The sequence below is a fragment of the Dipodomys merriami genome, unplaced genomic scaffold (assembly GCF_024711535.1).
Source record: "Dipodomys merriami isolate MVZ:Mamm:240054 unplaced genomic scaffold, mDipMer1.0.p SCAF_3, whole genome shotgun sequence".
In the NCBI taxonomy this organism is placed as follows: domain Eukaryota; kingdom Metazoa; phylum Chordata; class Mammalia; order Rodentia; family Heteromyidae; genus Dipodomys; species Dipodomys merriami.
This window is the reverse complement of record NW_027204492.1, coordinates 860,044-877,992: the sequence shown is the minus strand read 5'-3', so window position 1 is coordinate 877,992 and position 17,949 is coordinate 860,044. Positions and strand designations below refer to the sequence as shown.

The 17,949-nt window shown below is 40.9% G+C and overlaps 1 protein-coding gene across 3 annotated transcripts in view; it reads right to left on the bottom strand.

The window, feature by feature from the left end:
- Positions 1-17,703, bottom strand: part of Gab3 (GRB2 associated binding protein 3) — a 64,993-nt gene extending 47,290 nt beyond the window's left edge. For all 3 annotated transcript variants that reach the window (XM_070039456.1, XM_070039454.1, XM_070039455.1), the window contains exon 1: positions 17,627-17,703. In XM_070039456.1, coding sequence (XP_069895557.1) covers positions 17,627-17,698 — 72 coding nt within the window. In that variant the 5' untranslated portion in view covers positions 17,699-17,703. The remainder of the gene's footprint in view (positions 1-17,626) is intronic.
- Positions 17,704-17,949: the final 246 nt, after the last annotated feature.

Below are 17,949 nucleotides of genomic sequence, written 5' to 3'. Positions count from 1 at the left end.
GTGGGATTAAATTACTATTTAAACACCAATTTAATTTGTAATTACACAGTTCTCATAGTCCCAAATGCCAAAATACTCCTTCTTTTGTCACTGGAAGCCACAGCATAACAGACTCGCCTGTTGTGAAATAGGAAGTCATGATCTGGTGATGATGAACTGAAATAACTACGGAAGAGGCATTTGAAGGGACAGTTAAGCAGTCTTGCAGTTAAGCAGTCTTGCAGTCATTTTGCTGCTGCAGCCTTTTAGTAAGTAATAACAAGAACTTAATTTTTTGCATGAAGCAAGATAAAATTCTTATCTGCAGAGAAGACAAAATGAGCTGAATTACTTGGCTAGAACGTCTCCAGTGAAAAGCTTTGGAGCTATACATATGAGCCAGTCAAACAAATAATCCCAGTACATCATGATAGCTGTTGTAATGGAGGGAGATTCAGAGCCTAGGAGGGAGGATGTGTTTTGCCCACCCACTCTGCGAGTCAGGGAGATGTTCTTATGAGGCTCTACTTGGCAGGAAGACAGTGTGCTTTCAAGCCACCAGGCACACCCCACAAGGAAAGAAACCCTGACTTTGATGTTGCCCACTCCAGGTCCTTGGGAAATGATGGCACTGTGCAAGTCTACCACAACCCCTGTGCTCACAGGCTGACAGCTTAGAGAGGGAGACAGACAAGTAAACAGAGGGGGTGCTACACAAGGGAAGGAAACCAACTTTGATCCCTGTTTCCACTCCAACACCCGCCCTTAGCTATAGACAGCAGAAATGGAGCCACCCAAGCCCGGCCTTCCCAGCATGCTTCAGGTCAACCCCGCCTCACTGAAGCAGGGGAGGGGAGGAACTCCCACAAGTTTGGCAGTGTTCCTTACTCTAAGATTATGAAAATATTTTCTTTTCATCTTTTCTGTTTAATTATTACATGAACATAATTTTGAGATTTCAAATAAATCACAAAAACTACAAAGGAACAGATTTGCTTTAAAAAACAAACATATTTATATAGTTAGAGAGCCAAAGCTAGGATGAAAACTATGTAGAGATCTCTATAGTTATTGATTAAAAACACATTAAAAAACATATGAAACACTATGGTAAATATAAATGACCTCATAGGCTGGGTGTGATGGCTCAGGTTTATAATCCTAGCTACTTAGGAGGTAGAGATAAGGAGATTGAAGTTTGAGAACTTCTAGGTAAAAGAAGCTTTTGAGATTCCAACCAATGGCTGGGCATGGTGGCATGTGCCTGCTATGCCAGTTACAGAAGAAGTGCAGTGGCTGGATACAGTGGCACATGCCCATCACCTCCTGAGAAGACTGCAATCCAGGTCAGCTGAGGCATAAAGCGAGACCCTAACTTGAAAATAATCAGTGAAAAAAGGGGGCTGGAAGTGTGATGGAAGTGGAAGAGCATGTTTGTTTGTTTGTTTGTTTTATAGTACTGGGGTTTCGAACTCACACCTTGTATATACTCAGCACTCTACACTCTACCACTTGATTCACATTCCCCCTTTTTTGTTTTAGTTACTTTCTGAGTAGGGTGTCACATTTGAGTAAGGGCAGGCCTGGATCATGCCACCACATCCAGATCCTGTTTCTAAGGTCTACCTTAGAATCTATATTTATTTCTGTATCTATTTCCAAGGTAGACCTTAGAAATCACAGTGCTCTCATCTGTAATGATTTTTCTTAGTTCCATGTTGTTGTTTTTTTAATCCTATTTATGTGTGAGTGAAAAGAAGAGTAAAACTGGTAATTCCTCTGCTGGGCACCAATGGCTCATGCCTGTAATCCTGGCTACTCAGGAGGCTGAGATTTGAGATTCACAGTTTGAGGCAAGCTTGGGCAGGAAAGTCCAAGTGTTTCAAGTGGTAGAGCAGTAGCCTTGAGCAAAAAAGCTTAAGGACAGTGCCCAGGCCCTGAGTTCAAGTCCTAGGACTGGCACTCACTCCACAAACAAAAACCTGGTAACTCGCAAACAAAAGAAAATTTTCAAAAAAACAAAAAGGCAGGTACACACCATTCATATCTTTCCAGAATGCTCCTGGATCTCCCCACTCCCTGACAGGAAGCATCGCCATCCTTTACTGTACCACCACAGCCATCAATGAAGCTTCCACGTTGTTATCATTTGCATGAAATCACATCATTTCTTTGCTATAAACCCTCCACTTTGTTCATCCTATCAAAGGAAAAGCTAATGACCTTATTTAGCCTTTGAGGTCCAGCACAAGTGCCCCTTCCTACTTCTATCTCCTCTCTCACTTCATCTACTTCAACTCTTACTTTCTGGGCTCTAGCTAAGGCCACTACTGTTGCAATAGTCTCCATTCCCTCCTTGAACTAAAAGGTGGGGTATGCAAAAAAATACTTCCCAGGCACTTTTAGCTCTGTGGAGTATAAGTGCAAGGTCTTAGCAAACCAAGAGCAATCCTCAAACGGTGACAATAGATGGAAGTGAAAGCCCAACAAAGGTCAGGGGAAAGGAGCACAAGTCCACTATCTTTCCATAGTACTACCAGTGAACTCATAGCCGATCAACTTTATTGACTACTTATGTGTTTCAGAGAGTTTGCTTCCAAAAACACTGGCATTCAGAGGGATGGGGCCACTGCTTCACATCTGCGTGCGTGCTCTGGGTTCCAAACTTGTGGGCGCTTTGGTTGTGAGAACTGTGGAGACACTTTTCAGGTTTTTCCTATTAAGACTCAATCCTCAATCTCACAAACACCGCTCAGCAGAACTCATCTAAAATACATGGCTGAGGCCCTGATGATGCAGCTATTTGTGTGCAAACTGTGTTTTTCAATTTCTGCTCATCATTAAGCAGAACTTCTTTCCCTACCAGGCCAGCTTCTGGTCATCTGGGTCACCAGCTCTACAGTTACAATGGATAAAATGCCTCTTTCCGCTTTTGCTTTTGTTCTCTTTGACTTTCATCATCTCTACCACTCTCACTCTCACTCTTCTCATCATCCTCACCATTCATTTCTTCCCAGGGTGGGTAATCAGCTAAAGTGGGTAAACTGCTCCATCAGAAAGGGTAGGAAGCCCCATTCTGGCTTCAGATCCAAGTGAGTTTCTCCAATTCAGCTTTTTTACAATAATGAAACAGCTGTTTGCCTGTATTTGACTTATCTTGTGCTCCATGTCCTTGGATAATCTCAACCACTCCCATGATATCAACTATTTGTGCTCCAATGACATTTGGGGCTCCATGTTCTTCTGCAGAGAAATTTACCCAAATTATTGCTGCATGTTCTTCAGTTACTTCAAATTCAGTGTACCTGGTCTGCATATATAGCAATCTTACTGATGAAACAAGGACAGTATCTGTAACATAATAACTGTTCAAAAAGACCTGGGTCAACTGGTGAGGAAAAAAAAAACAATTGCAAAACTATGGATTTTTTTAACAGTAGTAACATAAGGTTATTGTTTCCTTGCTTAAATAAAAGACCAATAAGCACAAGAGTAAACTGGAGAATAGATAGCTTAGCAAAAGCACAGAGGAAAACTAAGTTCACTCAACAGGAAGCTCAGCGTGAGTCAACGGGACGGTGTGGCTGCCAGAACAAAGCTAATGCAATCTCCAGCTGCCTTCTCAGAAGCAGAGTCCACACGAGGAGTGATTGTCCTGATCTCTTAGCGCCGGACAGTTTAAGTCTGGGACAGTTTATTCAGTTCAGAGGAGAACGGCAGGTGAATGAGAGAACTCAGAAGCGTGTTCCATCCTAAGGAATAATCTGTCAATTTAGAGTGAATTATTGCTTTCAAATTGACAAATAATTAAACATGTTCTGTATTACCTCCTTATAGGACCAATTTCTCACAATCAGAGCTATCACACAATTTTTTGGGAAGCACCATTACTTAACCTTTTTCCTGCACTGGAAGTGTCCAGACAACAAATGGCTGGTTGAAAATGTGGCCTGCATTGGTGTTGTAAATTTGTCTTGGGCTAACCCCACTTTTCAATGTCCCCAGTCGTGCTAAATTCAAACTCTGCCTTTCTCACATATGTTATGATTGAGCAATCAAGTCCTATTGTTTCTCTAAATCATTCTCATAATTTCCTTTTTGTTGCATCTACGTTAATACCCTGGGCTAAGACAGAAAATAAAAGGACACCTGCACTTTTTTCTTTATTTGAGGAATTTCTCACCTAGTAAGTTTCTGGGGGGGGGGGAGGGAAGGCAACAAATTCCACTAGTAGAAGGAGGAAATGATGAATACCTTCATTTGCAGGTTCCCTTGCAACTAGGGTCCAGTCTCTGACAATGAAACCTCAATCTTGCTTCTGTAGATTCCACAAGTTTTTAGCTGTGTAACTGACTAATCATCTACTTACCTGAAATAATGTCCTAAATGAAGATAACGGATTTTTAAGTGTGATCTCAGTGTCACTATCATAGGATAAGAGAGACTAAAGGGCATTTTGGGAGACCCTGAGGCAGCCATTTGTTTCCAAAGACAAAAGATGACTAACTAAAAACAAACAAACAAAAACCCTAAGTTCAAAGCATCATCAAAACACTGGACTTTCTATGACAGGTCTAAAAGCACCTTCTATCTTACAGTCACAGGCTGACATAGCCTCCAAGTCTAACCTCAGAGTCTAATACTGCAAGTGATCAAATTATTGCATCATATCTTATAGAGGAAATTGAGTGCATCCTTGAGAGGCTTGGGGCCCTGACAATCGGAGTAGGTAGCTTTAGGGGTATTTGAATGATTGTGAATACTCTAATTTCCCAACTGCCCAAATTGCCGTACTACCAAGGAATCAGTCTTCTCAAGCCCCACTCCTTTTCACACTGGAGGGAAGGAACAAGTAGTGGTAGTAGATTTCTCACCAGCACTAGTTCTGACTTGTGGTTTGGGGTGTTTTTTCCTGGCTGTTTAACCTCAAAGCTGGTTCTCCAGCCCTGTTAATATTTCTATGAGCAACTCAATATCATTTTGATAAGCATCTTTACTCCTTAAACCGGTCACGGTCAGCTTGCTCGAAAATTAAAACTCTGACTAATTCAATATCTATATGGAGTATGCGGTCAGTCCAAATCTCCTCATCTTTAAAAGACATCAAAGAAGAAAGAAATAAACAGAATAGGAGAAGTTAAAGAGTTCAAACACTTAAAAATAGAACAAGTTAATAAAAATCTGTTGCTTAAAAATTAAAACTTAATAAAATAGAAAAACCACCAGTAACCACTTTGGAATGGGGAAGAGAGAGCACAAAATCACAATGACAAGGAAGAAATTCCTCTGGAAAAAGTAAAACCAAGTAAAAATTATAGGAATCATTTTGTAAAACTATACATACACAAACTAAGAACTAGGATAATATACTTTTTCAGAAAAACATAATTAAACGAAAGTGACTTGAGTTTTGTCCTGATTGTTTGTTTGTATGTCTTTGCAAGTGTAAGGGGAGGCACAGAAATAGAAGAACAAAGGGTGAACAAATGCAGCAGTACTATTCACTGTTGAAAGGGATAGGAGGGAAAATCTGGGATAGAGTGAGGGAAGGGTAACATGGTCCAAAAGAAGTATACTCACTATCTGACTTATGTAACTAACCCCTCTGCACACCATCTTTATAATAACAATTTAAAAAATAAAAAAATGTTAAGAACACATCAAAAAGAAGTACCAACATGTTCTTAGAAGAGAACACTGTGCTAAACTTAAAAATTATGTCTGCTTAAAATATTCTAGAATATGGCAATTTTGCCATATTTTATATGAACTAAGTATTAACATTGGTGTCAAAATTTGTGAAAGGTTTATATAAAATGAAGCCAACCACCAGTCTCATTTATGAGTGTTGATACAAGAATCCAATATGAAGTGTTAGAATGAATAATGCAACAACACAATTATAGTCAAAGTAGGGTTTAATTCAGGAATGTAAAGGTGGTTCAATAATATACTCTTAATAGAATTCACTGCTTACTAGATTCAATTTAAAAAATAGGATGTGGGTATAGCTCAATGGTAGAGAACCTGTCTAGCAAGTTCAAGCCCCAGTACTCACACACACACTCACACACTCACACACACACACACACACACACACACACACACACACACACACACATCACAGATTATCATATCTAGAGATGCTGAAAAACTAATAAGATCAAATAATTTTCATTTAAAAAACATTAACAGAAATCAGTAAAATGCTTCACAAATATGAAATAATATATCTTCTCTTAGCTCTTGGTAGGGAAGCATTGATGGCATGCCTATAGTAGTCAAGGTCAAAATATTGATTTTACTGTTTTGCACTGCGATGTTAACCAATACAAAAATGCAAAACATATAAAATTGGGGGGGTGATGAAAGTAGTTTTATTTCAAATGATATGATTGTGTATCAAGGAAACTCCAAATAATCAACTGTGTTACTTACAAGGTAAGGGGATAAACTATTAATTTGTAGAAATCGCATTTGACAATCTGGAATGCTGGCCTCTATCACATATGCCACTGTAGAAGCTACAGTAGCGAGTGCACCCAGGTGTATCCCAATAGAACAATCAAAATTTTATGCAACTTCTAGATTCAGATATGTCTTCATGCCATATGGGATCTGTCTGTGTTTTTTGTTAAGCCAGGGCCAACTCAGTAACACTGTTTTTTTTTTTTTTTAAATTATATTTCCTTTTGTCCTTTTTTTCTGCCCTGATATCCCAACAGTTTTTGACAAACTTTGGTGTAAGAGCTATTTTCTAAGGAACTGTGTGAAGATGCAACCAATAGCCTTATATATTCAAACAACAACCAATTAGTAGATATAAGGGAGTAAAGGTCTAATTACAAACAACAAAACTGAAAAAAAATCTAAGCATAAATTTAATAAGAAACAAAAATATGAAAGAAACTTATGAAAGTGAACTTTTTAATTGCATAGGCATTTGGAAAAAACCAAACTGGATCCACCCTTTATATATGCAACAGGAAAAACTCCAAATGGATCATGGATTTAAGGAAAACAGTAAAATACAAGCATTAAAAAAGCATAGGCCATTTCCCTTATAACTGTACAGTAGAAAAGGACTTCCTAACATGACTTAAAATCTAGAAGCTACAAAATAAATATTGATAACCTCTACATTTTAGGCACACATTCACACATAACTCCTCCTCCTCCTCCCCATCCTCCTCCAGTAAAGTCAAAATACAAATGACCAACTGGGACAGTCAATTCTTTTTTCCAGAATTGAGACAAAAAAGACAAACAATACAGGAAGAGTACAACTGGTTACAGTAAATAAACATAAAAGGAATATTCAACCTCTGTCTGACTAAAAGAACGACATCAAAACTACACAGAAATACCACTTCTCATATATCACATCAAAAATATTTCAGGGTGTAGAATAGAAAATACTACACACATATTTAGAGACAGACACAATGAATATACAATGTAGAAATGAATATACAATATAGAAACTGTCCAGGTCCAAAGTAAGAACCAGCTGAATAAACGGCAGCATAGCCACACAACACAAATTATACAACTGTCAAAAAATGATCTTTAGTCAATGACAAGGAAATGATTCTGTGATAGATTTTTAAAGGAACAGATGAAGGTATGTAGGATTTATACAGTAAGCTATATTTTGTGTAAGAAAAGGAAGAATAAGGAACTATATATATGTTTTTATATTTATATCTATAAAGAGATGGAAAAGGATGATGGAAAACTAATACTATATTTTCTTGATGGCTGAAAGGTGAATGATGTTTAAGAATTTTGGAAATGTCGGGCGCTGGTGGCTCACTCCTGTAATCCTAGCCACTGAGGAGGCTGAGATCTGAGGATCACGGTTCAAAGCCAGCCCGGGCAAGGAAAGTCCATGAGACTCTTATCTCCAATAAAGCACTAGAAAACCAGAAGCGGTGCTGTGGTTCAAGCGGTAGAGTGCTCGCCTTGAGCTGAAGAGCTGAGGGACAGCGCCCAGGCCCACAGTTCAGGCCCCACAACCGGACCCAAAAAATAAAAAAGAATTTTGGAAATATGAGTGTATTATCTATCAAACAGCAATTTTAAATCTGAACAAAAGTATAACAGTTGATCGAAAGGAAATGGAGGTGTGGCTTAAGGGTAAAACACCAGCCTTGAGAGAGAAAAAGCCAAATGAGAGCATGAGGTTGAGAGTTCAAGCCTTTAGCACTGGTACATACATCAAATAAGAATTGATAAAATCAATAAAATTTCCCCAAACAGGCCCAAGGAAGGATGTAAGAATTAGGTTGATTTTATATATAAAAAGATGCCCTCTCTTGTTCATATAGAAATTTAAAACAGGATACCATTTATTACCTATCAACTTTTCAAAAGTTAAAATAGTGACAATACAGTATATTTGAAGGGGTAACAGGCAAGAAATACTTTTATGGACTGTTTATAAAGGTGAAAATTGACATTGTTGCTTAAGGGGATTTGACCTCTCTTGACATTTCACATTTAAATGCACTTTGTCTAGAAATTCTACTTCTATGATTTTTTTTACAACCATCATTGCACATTAATCACAAAGATCCAATGTATGAAGATTTTCATCACAGTATTTTATTACAGTAGCAGGAGGCTGGAAATACCGAAGATATAAAAAGTTACAAAGAAATTCCCGCCTACCTGAAAAGAAAAGCTAAACAAAATACAATGTTAAGTTTTCCAAGTTCATCAGATAGCTAAGGCTAAGATCACAAAACACCCAAGAGATGTGAATTATAGACAAAGCCAAGCTCATATCAGAGTAAATGAGACCTATGGAGGAGAGCTGGCCTAGCGGGTGATCCCATGTAAAGAGGATCCATCACTTTATCCAACCCAGGTCCCTGACCTTTCTGAAACTTCACTATAACCAAAAATAGGCTCCTGTAATTCAAACAAATATTACTTATTAGGTTTCTCATAAGATGCAGAAATCCACAGATCAATATAAAACATAATTTCTTGCACATGACACTTTGGACTGAGGCTGAATCCTCTGAATTTACTATTTGGCATGAAAATGTAAATGCTTTGTAATTTTACCTTTTTTGCCAAATATGGCCAAACTTCCTGAGGCAAAATTCAACCCTCATTGGCCACTATGGATCAAGACTCTTGATCAAGACCCTGATCAAGACCATCAAATACAAATATGAGTAGAAAATCAAGAATCATCACGTGTTTAAAGAATACAAAATCAGGGTGACATTGTCCAAAAGAAATGTACTTATTACCTGACTTATGTAACTGTAACCCTTCTGTATATCACCTTTACAATAACAATAAAAAAGAATACAAAATCAAATTCAAAAAGTTCTTCCTAGAATATGGTAAAAAATACTTTTTCTGCCTCAGGACTTTTGCATTTGCTTTCCCACTTTCTAGAAACCTATTTTTCTAAGCATGTATTATAGATGAGAAACAGGAAGCCAGTAGCTAGTACATAAGATGGAAATATTTTCACAGAATAGTAGATATACAGACAAAGTGGGAAAGCTGATGTGAAAAAAAATGTCAATTCTTAGAAATTTGAAAAAAAACTGCCGATTAGTAGACTGAACAAATGTTTACAGCTGAAGAGGAAATTAATGAGGTGAAAGCTCAATCTGAGAAAGTCCACTGGAACACATCTTATTTAGTTTAAACCTTTTTTAATTTGTTGAAACATGTTCTACTATTTAATATATAGTAGTGACAACCAATAAGGGAATCAGATTCAGTCCCAGAATCAAATAATATGTGTTATACTATAGCAATTAAATTAAATTAGAATTACAAAGCAGAAAAATACGTAAACCTACTAATATTAAACAATATACTTTTTGTCAGTCGTTGGGCTTGAACTCTGGGCCTGGTGCTGTTTCCTGAGCTCTTCAGTTCAAGGTGAGTGCTGTACACTTGAGCCACAGCGCCACTTCTGGTTTTCAGGTACTTAACTGGAGATAAGAGTCTCATGGACTTACTTTCCTGTGGGGTCTGGCTTTGACCCGTGATCCTCAGATCTCAGCCTCCTGAGTAGCTAGGATTACAGGTGTGAGTCACTGGCACCCAGCCTAAACAATATACTTATAAGCATAACATATTGGAATTTGTGGACTGCCACTAAAGCTATCTCAGGAGGAATTTTATAGCACTAAATGTCTATATTAGAAAATAAGAAAGGTCAGGCTTCACATTCTATTTCTTCTCCAGAGGTCCTAAGTAGTTATACCATAGCCTCTATCACCATTTGCCTTCTAGTGCTAGGATATCAATAGGAAGGGTACTAGGTACCCCTAAAAGTTAGGAAAGATCTCTATGAGAAGATTGCAGATTAGAAGTCACCTCCATGTGGCTCTGTAAACAAAAAGAATCAGGGGAAAAAAGAACAGAGTATACTCTGAGGAGGGAGGAAAGAAAGAACATTAGAAATCAACCAAGATAACACAACTGAAACAAATGCAGAAACAAAAAAGCTATGCAGAGAAAAGTAGCAAACAGCCCACAGCGCCAATTCCGGCTTAGGAGAAGGGATGAAGCTAGTCACAAGACAAGCCAGGCAGCTGGTGACAACACACTGGCAGTCCTAGCTGTTTGAGATACCCATACTTCTAGCAGACCTTAAACCCCAGTTTGAGGACTTGGTGTGACAGGGACTCCTGCTGTAGACTAGGATTGGACAAGAAATCCATTTCATCATTCCCACAACTCAGGAATGTTAAGGCCAGGTGCCATCTTGAGAGAAGGCCTATTGTTTGAGACTGAGCTCTGGGGACCCCCAAACAAGGAAGAATTTACATGTCATGGAGCTTGGGACAGTCTGTCACAGTCTTGGAGGAAGACAGCCAGAAGAGGCAATCATGGAAAGAGAGAGGGCTGGATGTGGACCCATTGAGAGACTGATGTGTCAAGAAGCTCAGGCCGAGTGGCTCGTGGTGTTTGACTTCTGAATATGCTCCAAAAGCACCGAGATGGGCATCCCAAGTGGTCAGTTCCATCTATTTTCCCCTCTAGTGCAGAAGCTTGGTGGTGCCAGAAGTGACTCCCAGTACACAAAATAGGAGCAAACTACAATATACTCCAGCAATGAGCCACTGCCCACCAAAAGAGAAGCCTCTTCAATCTTAAATTATTTTTTGTCAGTCTTGGGGCTTGAACTCAAGGCCTGGGCACTGTCCCTGACCTTCTTTGGCTCAAGGCTAGTGCTCTACCACTTGAGCCGCAGAGCCACTTCCAGCTTTTTCTTTTTCTTTTTCTTTTTTTTTGGGGGGGGGGTCTGGTCACGGGGCCTGAACTCTGGGCCTGGGCGCTGTCCCTCAGCTCTTCAGCTCAAGGCTAGCGCTCTACCACTTGAGCCACAGCGCCACTTCCAGCTTTCTCTGCTTATGTGGTGCTGAGGAATTGAACCCAGGGCCTCATGCATGCAAGGCAAGTGCTCTACCACTGAGCCACCTTCCCAGCCCCAACTTCAGCTTTTTCTGTGTATGTGGTTCTGAGGAATCGAACTCAGGCTTGATGCATGCAAGGCAAGCACTCTATCACTAAGCCCATTCCCAGCCCCAATCTTCAATTCTTGCTCTTCATTTTCTTTCTTTCTTTTCTATGCCTTCTTCTTTTTTAGTAGTCCTAGTATTTCAAAATTTCATTTATTAAGCTTATATTTTTTCAAATGCAGTACTAATTTTATTTCAGAACACAAGCCAGCAACCTTTTCCAATGTAATTGATGTTTAACGGTTTCATTTACTAAATGTAAAAGACTAAGCACTAACTGTGCTTTGTTTGCGCCATGATACATCAGAGTAGATACAATATTTAGTTGGAGAAGAAAATGTTCAAGTTATCAGTAGATTGTTTGTTTTTATCATCCGCTTGTTTTATTCCTCTGTCTACTTTTATCTAATTTATGTATTGTTTTTATCTTGTACCCATGTTTTTATCTCTTGTTTTCTTCCCCTCATTTATCTCTTGTTCTTTTCTCTTCTCCTCCCTCATTTATCTCGTTCTTTTCTCTTCCCCTCCCTCCTGTTCATTCTCATTTTTTTCTTTAACCTTGCTTTTTCCTTTTTACCCTTTCCCTGACTATTTATTTCATTCTTTAATAATGTTTAATTTTGCCTCTATTAACTTTCTTGTAGTGCTGGGTATTGACCTCAGTAAGCACAGTATTTTTTAATTTTTAACATAAGTTATTTTGAGAGGGTTTGAACTCATGGCTTCCCACATACTAGGCTGCTTGACCACTTGAGCCATGTTTCCAACTCTTCTTAAAGGTTAACTTTATAGCTTATTCTATATTATATAATATATATAGTTATATATATATATTGTATGTAATATATAATTATATATATAATTTAGTTATTTTTTGTTGGTCGTGGGGCCTGGGCACTGTCCCTCAGCTCTTCAGCTCAAGGCCAGTGCTCTACCACTTGAGCTACAGCACCACTTCCGGTTTCATGGTGGTTCACTGGAGATAATAAGAGTCTCAACTTTCCTGCCCAGGCTGGCTTTGAACCCCAATCCTCAGATCTCAGACTCCTGAGTAGCTAGGATTACAGGTGTGAGTCAGCAGCGCTTGGCTTTTTTTTTTTTTTTTTTGGGGTCCGGTCGTGGGGCCTGAACTCTGGGCCTGGGCGCTGTCCCTCAGCTCTTCAGCTCAAGGCTAGCGCTCTACCACTTGAGCCATAGCTCCACTTCCGGCTTTTTTCTTTTTGCTTATGTGGTGCTGGGGAATTGAACCCAGGGCCTCAGGCATGCAAGGCAAGCGCTCTACCACTGAGCCACCTTCCCAGCCCAAGCGCTTGGCTTTTTCATTGTATTTTTATGTCTTTCTTGGTGCTGTTGCTGTTATGATTGTTTCTCTTCTCTGAGAGGGCTCTCAGGAGAAGGCTGTTTTGCAGAGACACCCAAAAAGACATATCCATCCCAAACGATGTGCCAATAACAATATAGAACATAAGATAGATTTTTTAAAAAAGAAAGGGAACATGACTCTTCTAAATGTTAGTTACTTTGTGTGTGTGTGTGTGTGTGTGTGTGTGTGTGTGCCTTCCTGGGGCTTGAACTCAGGGCCTGGGCACTGTCCCTGAGCTTCTTTTGCTCAAAGCTAGCACTCTACCTCTTGAGCCACAGTGCCACTTCGGGCTTTTTCTACTCAGATAAGAATCTAATGGACTGGCCAGGCTGGCATTGAACTGCGATCCTCAGCTCTCAGCCTCCTGAGTGATTCGGATTACAGGTGTGAGCCACTGGTGCCCAACCTGTTAGTTACTATTAAATAACCAAATCTTAAAATACTGAAACAGTTGAAATGCCAGATAAAGAACTTTAGGGATTGATTTTTGAAATGATTAAGAAATTAAAAGGAGGGGAAAATGATGGAAGGAGTGAGTCTGGTCAAAATGCATTGTACAAATAAATGGATGTGTTGAATTGTAGCCCTTTTGTACAGCTACTTGACAAAGGTAATCTCAAACAGGTGGAACAAATCACAACGATCAGTTCAAGTGAGAAATTCAATAGAGTGACAGAGACTCTGAAAAAACGGAAATCTTAAAGATATGCAGTTCAGTAAATTAAAAAATAATGAATAGAAAGCATCATCAATAGATTAAACCAAAGAAAGAACCAGGGATTGAAGACAAAGTTGAGAAAGTATTACATTTAGATGGCAATAAAGGGAAAAAATTAAGCATGAATAGCCATAGTTTTCAATACCTCTGGGAAAATGCAATTATAGTAGAAATTTCCCCAAATCTAAGGAAAAGTTCGGGAAGACATAAATACAAAATATGAAACTGTAAAACATTTTAGGAAAAATATCTAAAGTAGAAAATCTTCAAAATTTTATGCAAAAACTGAGTTAATACAGGTAAGACTTAGCGTGACACCTGGCACATATAAGTATTATTTTATTAGGGTCACTGTAGCATTCTTTAGAAGTGAGAAAAACATAAGTAAGCTAAATAAATGTTTAACAACAAGTACTAAATTATGATACAATTATAAGCAATATTAAGCAGTGTTTTTTTTTAAATAAATCACATCCAAGTGAAGTATATCCTAGGAGATCAAGGCTGGTTCAACATTGAAAAGTGAATCCATAGCCAGGTGCTGGTGGCTCACGCCTGTAATCTTAGCTACTCAGCAGGCTGAGATCTGAGGATCGCGGTTCAAAGACAGCCTGGCCAGAAAAGTCCATAAGACTTTGATCTACAGTGAACCACCAGAAAACCGGAAGTGGCGCTGTGGCTCAAGTGGTAGAGCACTAGCCTTGAGCTGAAGAGCTAAGGGACAGCGCTTATGCCCTGAGTTCAAGGCCCAGAACCAAAAAAAAAAAATAGTGAATCCATGAAGTGGAGGTGTGGCTCAAGAGGTAGAGCACCAGCCTTGAATGAAATAGCCAAGCAAGAGTTAGAGGTCCTGAGTTCAAGTCCCAGTACACACACACACACCTGCATGCATGCACACACAGTAAATCAGTTTGGCACCACAGAAATAGCTTAATAAAGAAGAGACATCATTATAGACGTACAGAAAGTTATTTAGATCTATAATACATTCTTTGTGCAGGTCTGGATGTTGTGTCTGTTTATTGTTGTTTTTTTCTCTCAAGGCCACAGCTCCACTTCTGGCTCTTTAGTGGTTAATTGGAGTCTCAGAGTTTTCTGCCTGGCCTGGCTTTAAACTGTGAAAGTCACATCCCAGCTTCCTGAGTAGCTAGGGTTACATCCATGAGCAGCTTCCACCCATGGGTTAATTTCTCTTAAGTTGTAAAATTTGTATCACGGTTCATTTTTTTTTTTTTGAGTACAGATTCCATTTATTCTTACGCCATTATTGGGCAAACTGTCTTTGCTCCATTGATTTATTTTTGCAACATCGTAAAAAATCAATTTACCATATTTATTAAGTATAGAGTTCTCTAGACTCTTCTACTGAAGTAAATGTATATGTACTCATGTGGAAATATGTCCAGAGTTGTGAAAAGAAAGCAAAGTGTATGACAATTAGCATAATACAATCTGCTAAAAACTATTTTGTGGGAAAATGTCTAGAATTATACCATATAGCAGCTGTTATACCTAGGGAATAAGAGGGGGTTTCAAGGGAGGGTAAGATGTGAGGGAACTTTTCATTTTATTCATTGCTACAGTGCTTAAAAATTTACATCAGGAATTCTTTATTACTGAGATACAAACAATAGAAAAGAAAATAATCACCCATTTTGAAAAAAGAAAGTTGATAAAAAGTAAATTTCTGAGTGCCTTGTCTCGTGTCATGGAATCAAGTAAAATACAATGTACTAAAAAGTTTTAAGTACACTGAGCTATTTGTGATAGCAAACATTGATGGCCTGCCAACACAAAGAACTGAGTTATTGTTCTCGTAGTATCATTAAATAGCTTTGTCATATTATTGTATTAAACACGTTAGACCATGGACTTCTTGAGAACTGAATCAAGTCTTTTTTCTGTTTTCCCAGCTCAGAACACAGGGAGTTGTTAAGGGCAGAAGGGAGAAACTAGTGATAGGAATTGAATTAAAGGAGCTGTGAAGAACTGCCTGGGTAGACCCTATAAAAGTGACACATGATCGCCATCTAAAGGCAAAAAGCTTTTCTGCAGACCTCAGTGATGAAAGGAAATACTTCTTTTTGAGGTATGTTTCAGGGATGGGGAAAAAGAAGGGAAAGGCTTTTTAAAAGACTCTGACTGTTCTTGGAAAGAGTTCCAATTGTGGACTTCAAATGTTGAGGCTTATGTCCTGGAATGTTGATAAGTGGCCTGTGGGTTCTCCATTTCTTTTGGCTGTATGATTTCCAATGGTGCCATAGCCCTGTTCCATCCTCGAATTAATGAAGCACATATGACAGTGTATGTGCACATCTAGACTCTCTCAACTTTATGAGCATAAACATTTTAAACCATTTTTCTGAGGACAAGATACAAACTGGACTGGGAAAAAATCAACTATACATTCTGCTGGAAACTGCCATTTAGAGACATGTTTGCATTTATGCATCTGTGTGTGTGTGTGTGTGTGTGTGTGTGTGTGTATGCGTGCATGAGTACATGATGTTCCTAAGGCTTAAATTTAGGGCTTAAATTTTATTGCTCAAGGCTATTGCTCTACTTGGGCCACAGCTCCGTTTCTGGGTTGTGTGTGTGTGTGTGTGTGTGTGTGTGTGTGTGTGTGTGTGTGTGTGTGTGTGTGTGTGTGTGTGTGTGTGTGTGTGTGGTTACTTGGAGATAAGAGTCTTATGGACTTTCCTGCCAGGGCTGGTTCAAATCATGATCTTCAGATCTGAGCATCTTAAGTAGCTAGGATTATAGGTATGAGCCATAGGCATCTGGCTGCATTTATGTATCTTTGATAACGATGTGCTAAGTAGAATAACATTCTTCTAAAATTTTGTTCCAGAGTCCAAACAACAAAAACCTGTGTCCAATGCCCTCTAAGAATAAGGCAGTGTCTAGGCCAGAGTAGGGAATGTGGCCACGCTCTTGAAGAGCTCTTGTCACAAATTGTGAAGTATCACTAAGTCTTTCTAGAATCCCACCTCCACAACGTGCACACAATATGTGATCTGAAATGTAGTAAGAAAAATGCTGGTGACATTTGGCTGAACCAGAGACAAGCAGTTTGAAAGCTGGAGGGGAGAGCACCCGGTTGACTCGTATTTGGGGTGGGCCACGTCTGTTATGTGCAGATACGCACTGGAGTTGCGGAGAAATTAGGAACCATGAACAAGATGGATTCATCAAGCTATTCTCAGCCTTAAAAGAGGGGGGGGGAAGCAAAAAAGCCCTAATATCTATTTATATGCAAGTCTCGGGGGACTGAAGTGGTTCTTCCTAATGGCTGCAGAATGCTTAGTAGCAATCAGGTCTCTATGTCGAATGCTTTTATTCGGATGTGATCGGGAGGAGACCATGAACTTTGGAGCTGTGTGGAGCGCATTGACACATGTCATTGGCTGTGTCGGGCGATGTGCTCTTCCAAGTGTCCCTTTTTTGTGCATTGTAACAGTCGGTGCTTCGTGCTGGGCTCGCAGAGCGCGGTGTCAGCATAAAGCAGAAGCGGAGAAGCTACAAGATGAGGAACGCATTGAGTGGAGGAGTGGGGACAGGGGCGTCGGAGCGCAGCTGTACGAGAGCATTCCTTTCTGTCCTAGGGGAGCGCAGGAGCCTCCCGGCCTGCTCGCCCCGCGCAGGTTTCCTCCCGGCCCCTGCCCGGCCCCCTCGGGGCGCAACGCGGTTCAGGTCCACTCCCTGGTTCGAGACCCCGGCAGTCTTTCGAGATGTTTCCCTGGCTGCTCCAGCGCCCGGAGCCGCGCCAGGGGTGTCAGCCCGACTCCCCTCCCTCTGCCCCCGGCACGGTCCGCGGCGGAGTGGGAGCGCTGAGCGCAGCGGGCAAACGCCCGAGGCCCGGGCCGCCGCGGGGCACGGCGCCCACGCCGCCTCGACGTGCGATTCCGCTTTCCGTCCAGCGGCCTCGCCTGCAGCCCGGTGCTGGGAGCGGCGGCGTTTGGCGCCCAGAGCCCCCGGCGCTCCCGACGCCACGGCGCACCCGCCCCGTGGCCAGGGACGCGAGGCCACGAAGGCCACGGGTGCGGCGGCCTCTCTACTCACGTAGCGCTGCAGCTTCCTCTCAGGGGGCGACTTGACGAGCCAGCCGGTGCACACCGCGTCGCCCGCGCTCATCGTGGCCACCGCTGCTGCTTCCTCCAGCTGGGCTGGCCGCCTGCGGCAGGAGGAAGTCTGGCCAGGGATGCCGCGGGGCGGGCCCAGCGACGCCCGCCCGCCCGCATAGCGCCGCCCCGAGCGGCCGCCGCAACCCCCACCTCCTGCAGCCACGGCCCCGGGGGAGAGCGCGGGCGCCGCCGCCCGCCCGCGCTCCCGCCACTGCGGACAACTGCACCGATCCCCTCTCCTCCCCGCCAGTGCTGTGTACT